Source organism: Aulonocara sp. 'chitande type north' Nkhata Bay, linkage group LG20 (assembly GCF_057382095.1).
Source record: "Aulonocara sp. 'chitande type north' Nkhata Bay isolate Kocher_YH1m ecotype deep benthic linkage group LG20, A_spYH_male_GT1.1, whole genome shotgun sequence".
Classification (NCBI taxonomy): Eukaryota; Metazoa; Chordata; class Actinopteri; order Cichliformes; family Cichlidae; genus Aulonocara; species Aulonocara sp. 'chitande type north' Nkhata Bay.
In genome coordinates this window covers 35,123,681-35,132,754 of record NC_141363.1, presented here as the reverse complement: position 1 = coordinate 35,132,754, position 9,074 = coordinate 35,123,681, and the positions used below count along the sequence as shown (strand labels likewise).

The 9,074-nt window shown below is 39.4% G+C and overlaps 1 protein-coding gene across 3 annotated transcripts; it reads right to left on the bottom strand.

The window, feature by feature from the left end:
• Positions 1-1,623: 1,623 nt before the first annotated feature.
• On the bottom strand, positions 1,624-8,614 carry LOC147306119 (acidic mammalian chitinase-like). 3 transcript variants are annotated; one of them, XM_086278927.1, is made up of 12 exons: positions 8,507-8,614; positions 8,355-8,419; positions 8,238-8,267; positions 7,942-8,146; positions 4,138-4,194; positions 3,862-4,027; positions 3,583-3,707; positions 3,002-3,125; positions 2,693-2,875; positions 2,470-2,586; positions 2,141-2,273; positions 1,624-1,962 (listed from the first exon to the last, which is right to left on the bottom strand). In XM_086278927.1, the coding sequence occupies exons 2-12, from the start codon at positions 8,377-8,379 to the stop codon at positions 1,673-1,675; spliced, it is 1,455 nt and encodes a 484-aa protein (XP_086135053.1). In that variant the 5' UTR covers positions 8,380-8,419; positions 8,507-8,614; the 3' UTR covers positions 1,624-1,672. The 3 variants fall into 3 exon arrangements, with proteins under 3 accessions (XP_086135053.1, XP_086135054.1, XP_086135055.1); XM_086278928.1 differs by having other exon boundaries at positions 8,568-8,601; XM_086278929.1 differs by lacking the exon at positions 1,624-1,962 and having other exon boundaries at positions 2,106-2,273.
• Between the last annotated feature and the right edge of the window lie 460 nt (positions 8,615-9,074).

Genomic DNA, 9,074 nt, shown 5'->3' with positions numbered 1-9,074 from the left:
TCCTAGCAGCCCCCTACCAAGCAGCAGTTTAGTAGTTATACACCTATAAAAGAAACTTAGCATCTTAATTTCATTACAGTAAAATCAAATTATATGCACAAATGTTGAATATTATAATGAATATATTATGGTCTGATCATGTTGTCTGGCAGCTTCCCAGTGACAGACTGAAATGACAGTAAAGCAGGACCTGAACATTGCAGAAGACCCACAAAATGTAATTTCTATAATTTGCCTATGCTTTATTAGATATCCTAACAGGGTCAAGCAACAATATTTAGCAAAAGGAAAGGGTTTTCATTCTACTGCAGCACCACGATGGTAACAGTGGTGCAGCACCACAACAGTCAAAAGTTTACTGACGCTTTTGCACCAACATTTGTTTTACTAAAATTCAACCTTGCAAAAAAAAAACTCAAAGCCATTTTTAATGTTAGCAATTGTTAAATATTATATTGAGCTGTGCATTGAAAAAGCTCGAGTACCAATGATGTGGAATTGCAGCGAGTATTATACTGACACATAATTTATTTTGGTGTTTCCTCAAAACAAAACCTAATTTTCAGCTTGGTCGGATGGCTGGAAAGTGCATGTGCTTACTTGTTGGCTCAATTTATGTCAGCTGTTTGTTTGTAAAGCTCTGACTCACTCTTTCTTTCTACCGTGCTGCAGCAGCCACTCTTCTCCTTTATTAATTCAACTATTCAAATAATGGTTTAACCTTTCACCGTGGTGTTGAGACCTTTATTGTGTTTGAGCCAGCCGTTACAATGCTGGCACAGGGACAGCCACAGCAGGTTTCGAGGAAAAGAAAATGCCAGATAAATGCCAGACAAACAGAAAAAAAGGAAACATGGCCAGATTTGTATTTGTTGTTGTTACAGGAAAAATGATTCTATGTTTCTTTACCTTCTTTTAAATGTACAAAGATGCCTTTTGTCTGCCCTTTGCCTATGGTTAGATTAGTTTAGAATTATCTTTTTAGACTTTCCCAGCAAAGACATCTTGCTTCTGGGACATATTGTTTTAGATTGTTTTATCTTCCCTAGCTCTCTGCTGACGAGACTAGCACCATATATGGAGTTGTTTTATTTTATCTGTTTATTATTTGTTATCCTGTTCTCACTGTCTCTGTGCTCTGTGCCTATAAAAATTACCAAGCCACTGTGCATGGTGTGAGTTGTTCTTGGCAGCTCACCCGTGTACACGTTTGATAAAGAAAGTAACTTTGTCTCATTGTGTCTTTATTTCTCCTGGGTTTTTTACAGAGTTTTCCCCCAACAGTTGTACAATCTTTTAGTTACCTTCATGTAAAGTTTAACCAAACCTGCTCCAGTTTCAAGTACATTAACTGGGTGTACAATTTTCAATCCAGAGACCAAAAATTCAATATTGTTCATCTAATTCTAACCTTTAAAGAAAAAAATCTGCAGCTAGCTGCAAATCTTGGCAAACCCATCCTAGCTTTAAAATGGACCTATATGTAGTTCAGGCTATAGTAGCTGCATTACATAATGTGTATTGCAGAGTACTGGGTACATTTGCTTAATGGTTAATACAGTTTTTAGAATTTATGGCTTTATTGACTGTCCAGGCAGTGTGGTTCTCATAAAAAATAAAAAGAATAAAAAACCATTTTTGCTAGATCAAGACAACTTTTATTCAGTGTCAATTAGGTACAGCATTTGCATGCATCACTGTAAACAAGATAATTTGGACATGTCTGGATGTAGACATGTCCATGGACACACTGATAAAAGGTGTGGGGATCCTCATCATTTACATACAGGCCATCTGGCTTTTCAGCGCAGAATCCACTTCCAGAAACAGGACTTGAGGTTGTTTTGGCAGTAGTAGCAGTAGTGGTAGTAGTAGCCGTAGTAGTGGTAGTAGCTGTTGGGCCAGGAGGGATCGTAGAGACGAGTGGTGGATGTGTGGTTACCGGTGGAGGTGGTGGAGAATCTAGTAAATACAGTAAGTACATATATATATATATATATATATATATATATATATATATATATATATATATATATAGTTTAGGAAATTTTGGAGAAAAAAACCTTTTCTTAACTAGAGATGATGACACTGATGAATATTAAAATGTCCATGTTTATACTTTATACTTTTTTCAGTTTACCTGAATTCAAAAGAGTGCGCAGATAACTAATGAGAGGATAATGTCCCTGTCCACAGAACTGTCCAGCAAAGTCATCGAGATCCAGAGACCAGACAAATGCTCCTCCAAATCTGTTGTCTTTCACATACTGTGCCTGTGAAATATAAACTGTGAGTTGCAATTTAAAACTACCACATTTCCACCAGTGCACAATCCAAAAGTAACCAAATGTAACCAAACTTTACCTGATGTCTGTACTACTTTAAGAGCAGTAAGATATAGCTGCCAGTTAATAAGAACATTATGATTTGTTTTGTATTATCACCTTAAACATAAATTGGCATTGGTACCTTGATTTCAAAGCTCTGCCTGTTATCAAAGCCAACCCACTCATTGCCCTTAATGGCATAGGGCACCTTTTGCTCATCAATCCACTTTATGCTGCCTGTTTGGATGAATGTGCAAATCTGTAGAGAAGAAAATAATACTTCAACACCCTTCACACAGTTTGCGATTTATGGAAAACATTGTGGTGTAATAAATCTGAACATAAGCTGCTTTATATTAGCTGACCTCGTAGTAAGACCAAAACCCAGCTTCACGGGTGTAAGGCCCAGCGCTCGCTGGTCCTGTGGCTGCAGCTCCAAGACCATTAGCAGCTGTTGATGTGGTGAATGTGCGTCCATATGTGGGGAAACCGACTAAGAGCTTTTCCATAGGAGCTCCCTGGTCCCTCCAATATTTCATAGAAAAATCCTTTGAGAGAAAAAAATAGTATATTATATAATATTATTATAATGATATTTTATAGTGATATATATATATATATATATATATATATATATATATATATATATGAATGTTGATGAAAGTTTCACTCACCACATTGTAATATATGTTATCACCCTGATCGACGGAGCTGCGGTACAGAGGGCTGTTATGACCAGTGAATGGGTCCCAAGCTCCGTGGTAGTCATAGGTCATGACATTTATAAAGTCTAGAAACCTGTAAAACATCGCCATTAAATACAATGTAACAAAATAATATCAATAATAATAATAAGTTAAATAAGTTAAGAACTTGAACATATTTAAAGTAAAAATCCTTAAAAATGCCCATGTATTCAAACTGTAACTTTAATACTTTTTATCAGCATGTATCATTCAAGAAAAATCATTCAGTGTATTCACATTATGTAACTATCTCTCTACATCATTTTTTCATGTTATTACTGTGGTTTGCTGTCTAAGCCTTTCACATTAAGCAATGTGTGTATAGTAAATAAAACCACAGGTAGCTCTTCTGATCAAATATTTGCTGTCCCTGTAAATCTGGGACCGTCACTGTTTTAGTATGAATTAACACTTGCATTTATTTAAGTAATCTCCAGTGCTGCAAAATGAAAAGTGGGATGAAATCTTTAGGATTGGAACTTTAGTGACTTCCTATCAAATAAACTCACTTTGACACATCGGCAATCTCGTAGCCGTTGTCAATGTTCCCCTTCCCACCGGCCACTGCAGCTGTGAGCAAGAGCCGTGGTTGTTTGGTCTCAGTAGCTTCTTTTTCAAAGGCAGCAAGTAATTCCTAGACGCAAGAATACAGTAGACAAGGATGATATTGTGCATTCATTTTAATAAGAAAGCATATTTTATATGTAAAATACATATAAAAGGAACGATAACATACTAAAATATAATGTGCATAGTATTAACAAGTATACATTGATTTCCAGACTAACCTGTAAGAGCACTGTGTATCTCTTCTTGTCCTCTGGTGGGCTTCCCCGTGCTCCAGGATACTCCCAGTCCAGGTCAAGTCCATCAAAGCCGTGCAGCCTCAAGAATCTGATGCAAGACTGGATGAATGTCTGGCGACTGGCAGGAGTTGAAGCCATGATGGTAAACCTATTGAGATGGAAAGTTTATAGATATATTGAGGTGATGATGAATTTGTTGTTGTTATGTGAAATAATGTAATTCTACAGCTTTGTGATGCTGTTGTCATGTAGACTAACTGTGCAGTGCCAAAGTTCCAGCCACCAACAGCCAACAGAGTCTTCAGCTGGGGGTTTCTGTGATGGAGATGTAGAAAAACAGGTAGATTTATAATTAAGCCATGTGACTTGACAAGAATGCTACATTTTGCAAGTCCTCATTCCTCATGTCATGTAAAATCATCCAACTCTTTTTATTTGTTTACCAATTTTTTTATTCATTTAACATAACTCCTATGAAAATTTTGCATTAGAAATCAGAATCAGAATCAGAATCAGAATACTTTATTGATCCCTGGGGGAAATTATTTTTTGTTACAGTGCTCCATTTTAAACCAACATTAAGACAAGACAGACAATACGCTAACTAAGAATAGTACAATATATACATATATATACATACATACATACATACATAAGTCACTTATAAATAAATATTTGGAAAAGAAACATGTGTAGTTGTAGCAGCAAACAGTGTGTTAAGTGGATGCGTTGTACAGGGAGATGGCCACAGGCAGGAATGATTTCCTGTGTCGTTCAGTGGTGCTTTTCGGTAATCTCAGTCTCTCACTGAACGAGCTCCTGTGACTGACCAACATGTCATGGAGTGGGTGGGAGGTGTTATCCAACATTGTCTTTATCTTGGACAGCATCCGCCTCTCCGACACCACCTTGAGGGAGTCCAGCTCCATCCCCACAACATTGCTGGCCTTACGGATCAGTTTATTAAGTCTGTTGGCATCTGCGACCCTCAGCCTGCTCCCCCAGCATGCAACAGCATAGAGGATCGCACTGGCCACAACAGACTCATAGAAAATCCTCAGCATTTTCTGGCAGATGTTGAAGGACCTCAGTCGCCTCAAAAAATAGAGACGACTCTGGCCCTTCCTGTAAAGTGCTGTGGTGTTTTTAGCCCAGTCCAGTTTATTGTCAATGTGTACTCCAAGGTATTTATAGTCCTCCACAATGTCAACACTGACCCCCTGGATTGAAACAGGGGTCAAGTGTTTCCTGGTCTTCCTGAAGTCCACGATCAGTTCCTTGGTCTTTGCCACGTTGAGCTGCAGATGATTCTGCTCACACCACGTGACAAAGGAATCGACCACAGCCCGGTACTCTGTCTCATCATCCCTGCTGATGCATCCAACCACCGCAGAGTCATCAGAAAACTTCTGAAGATGGCAGGTCTCTGTGCAGTGGCTGAAATCTGTGGTGTAGAGGGTGAAGAGGAAGGGGGAGAGGACAGTCCCCTGTGGTGCCCCTGTGTTGCTAATCACCTTGTCAGACACACACTGTGGGAGACGTACATATTGTGGTCTTCCTGTCAGGTAATCAACAATCCAGGACACCAGAGAAGCATCCACCTGCATCGCTGCTAACTTATCACCCAGGAGGGTCGGCCTGATGGTGTTGAAAGCACTGGAAAAGTCAAAAAACATGACCCTCACAGTGCTCGCCGGCTGGTCCAGATGGGTGTAGACACGATTGAGCAGGTAGATGATGGCGTCCTCTGTTCCGAGACGAGGCTGATAAGCGAACTGAAGGGGATCCAGATGTGGTCTTACTATGGGTCGCAGCTGGTCCAGGATGAGCCTTTCCAGGGTCTTCATGATGTGGGAGGTCAGTGCCACGGGCCTGTAATCCTGGGGGCCACTGGGACGAGGCGTCTTTGGTACAGGGACGAGGCATGATGTCTTCCACATCACCGGGACCCTCTGCAGACTCAGACTCAGCATAAACAGTTTATGAAAGACTCCACACAGCTGGGGGGCACAGGCCTTGAGGACAAGGGGACTCACTCCGTCTGGTCCAGCAGACTTGCCTGAGTGAAGTCTCCTCATTTGCATCTCAACCTGGTATTGAGTGAAGGTGATGGGTGGGGGAGGGGTGTCAGGAATCTCACAGGAGGCAACATGTGAAGAGAGAGGCTGGCACAGTGGTGTGGCTCTGGATTCCAGGCTGACTGCAGGTGAGGTTGTGGGGGTGGGAGCAGACACTGTGGTGTCGAATCTATTGAAAAACAGATTCAACTCGTCGGCTCTATTCTCACCTCCCTCAGCTCCCCTGCTGTTGGTTGGCCTGAATCCAGTGATGGTCTTCATGCCCCTCCACACCTCTCTCATGCTGTTCTGCTGGAGTTTCCACTCCAGCTTCCTCCTGTAATTGTCCTTAGCCTCTCTGATCTTGTCCTTTAGTAACACCTGGACCTTCCTCACCTCCTCTTTGTTGCCCCCTCTGAAAGCCCTCTTCTTGTTGTTGAGGAGGGCTTTGATGTCCTTAGTCACCCACGGCTTGTTATTTGGGTAACAATGAACAGTCTGAGCTGGAACAATGGAGTCGGTGCAGAAAGTTATGTAGTCTGTGATACACTCAGTAAGCCCATTGATGTCCTCGGCGTGAGGCTCACAGAGTGTTTCCCAGTCGGTCACCTCGAAACAGCCCTGTAGTTCCGCTATTGCCTCCTCTGACCACCTCCTAACAGTCCTGGTGGTCACAGGTTCCCTCCTCACAATTGGCACATAGCGGGGGGTGAGGTGAATCAGGTTATGATCTGACCTACCAAGTGGGGGGAGGGAGGAGGAGCTGTATGCATCCTTGACGTTAGCATACAGTAAGTCTAAAGTTTTCTCTCCCCTGGTGGGACAGTCCACATATTGTTTGAATGTTGGTAGTGTATTGTCCAGTGATACATGGTTGAAGTCACCCGAGATCACAATAAAGGCACTCGGGTGCTGAGTCTGTAGCCGAGCTATGGCAGAGTGGATAGAAACCCTTTACTTCAAAAATTGTGTAAGGAGTGATGATCAGTGATAGTCCTTTAATAATTCTTTGTGGTTCGAGGTGGCAGAAGTTGTCTTTAACCTGGGTTGTTTTTGGTCAGCAGGGAATGACTCTTCTGTTTGTATAAACAGGTTGAATTTTGTATAGGTCTGAAAAAAACCACAGTACTGCTAACTGGATTTTGTATCTCAGTACTGAGTCAATTTGAACCCCTTAAAACAGGTTATGTGAGGATACAGTGTCCTATTTTGTTTTAGTCAGATTCACTCCTTTCTTGTTATGTCTCATTTAATAAAAGCAAAATGCTGACTACCAAAAGCTCAACTTGAGTTTGTTTCCACAAATCATTCACATGTGACATGTCTTTTATATATGAACACAGTTTAAAATTTATCCAATTTGATGCAAAACGAATGAAGCACAAGAATGCTACATTTGAGAAATGGTGTGTGTTTCATAAAAAAAGCTTCTTATCCTGGTATAAATACAAATATATAACAGAAACTAATATAAGTTTCTATAAGAACACTTAATACGTATAAAGATTTTTAGGATATCAGAATCATGATAAGAATGCAATAAAAACAGTGGCACACTCGTAGAACATTATCAGAATCAGAATCAGAAAGACTTTATTTATCCCCAAGGGGCAATTTTACATAATAATTTTACATAATATTTACATAATATTCATCAGTGTCATCATCTCTAGTTAAGAAAAGGTTTTTTTCTCCAAACTTTCCTAAACTATATATATATATATATATATATATATATATATAAATGATAGGTTCTGTGTTCATTTAAAGACCACTGTCTTGTAAATCTGTTTTATTTTGAGATTTTTGCATGTAACTCTTTCCTCTTTATTTTGGCTGCACTAGTAAAATTAAAACAAATCTGTCAATAATTAAGTGCTTAGGGTTAAAAATTATTTGAATACCACTTCACCGTTCATGCCAGAACAGCTGCTGAACCTTGCACACTTTTGTTATTAATGATTGAGAACAAAGCCACGGTTAAAGTAATATTTCAACCACGCACCTGTTCTTGAGGGCATTGAAGGATCTGTAAAGAACATCATCATTCCACTCGTACATTGTTATCTCATTTGAGGGGCTGATTACAGAGAAGGCGTAGATCAGGTGTGTGCACAGGTTGGGGTCTACATTTTCAGGAATGTATCTCCCAGCACCCGGTCTGTATTGGGACCAGTTGGTGAAGTAGCATGCCAGTTTGGTTGAAGACACTTTTGCAAAGAGGAGAATTTTTTTTTCTCATTTTAAGTCATGTAATTCAGAAACACGTGTCAGTAATACATATAGATGATCAATACATACCAACTTGAAGACAAATCAAAAGGGACAAACCTGGAAAAACAAATATATTAGTTATTATTTTGCAGAATTTTACACTTTTGAATCAATTAGTAACTGAAATAATGATGATTTATTTACCAGCCAAGATTGTTACTTGAGCCATGTTGAATCAGTTGATCCTTTTTCTATCTGCAACATGTGATCTGCAACACCAACAAATAGTTATTTACGATAATTATTCAAAATTTCATGAATCACTGTAAGACTGATTTTGACAGAATCAAACTAACTCTGCGTTCTACAGCTAATTCTTCTGTGAACTGCTGCTACGCATATTAAAGTCACGAAAACCTTCTCGCGCTGATGATGAACTTTTCACAGGTAGTTTGACACAAATATTCTAGGGAGTCCTTTTTATAGTTCCGATAGGGCAGGGACAAAGGCTGTGTGCCAACAAAATGTAATAAATGCATCAGTCATTAGATGACTGCTTATAGCTTTTATTACCTGATAAACATTGATAACATTGTGAGCCGATGCATCGTATTTTACAGAACATCATGATCATACTGGTTTCCATAGAAATGTCTTGATAAACAGCTAACAACAAACTTCAAAGTGGTCTTTCGTTTAGTTACACACTGTTGCTTCGTGTTATGCCTCAAATAAATTAGCGCTGCAGCTTTGTATCACTTTTGTAAACAATGAGATTATTAATGATGAGATTATTTTATGAAGTAATTGATCAAATAATTGATGGTTTATTTAATAATTTGGATCATTTGGTCGATAAAAAATAGTTTGTTGGTGTTTATTTGCAATTACAAATAATCAGTCCGAAACCCAAAGATGATCATT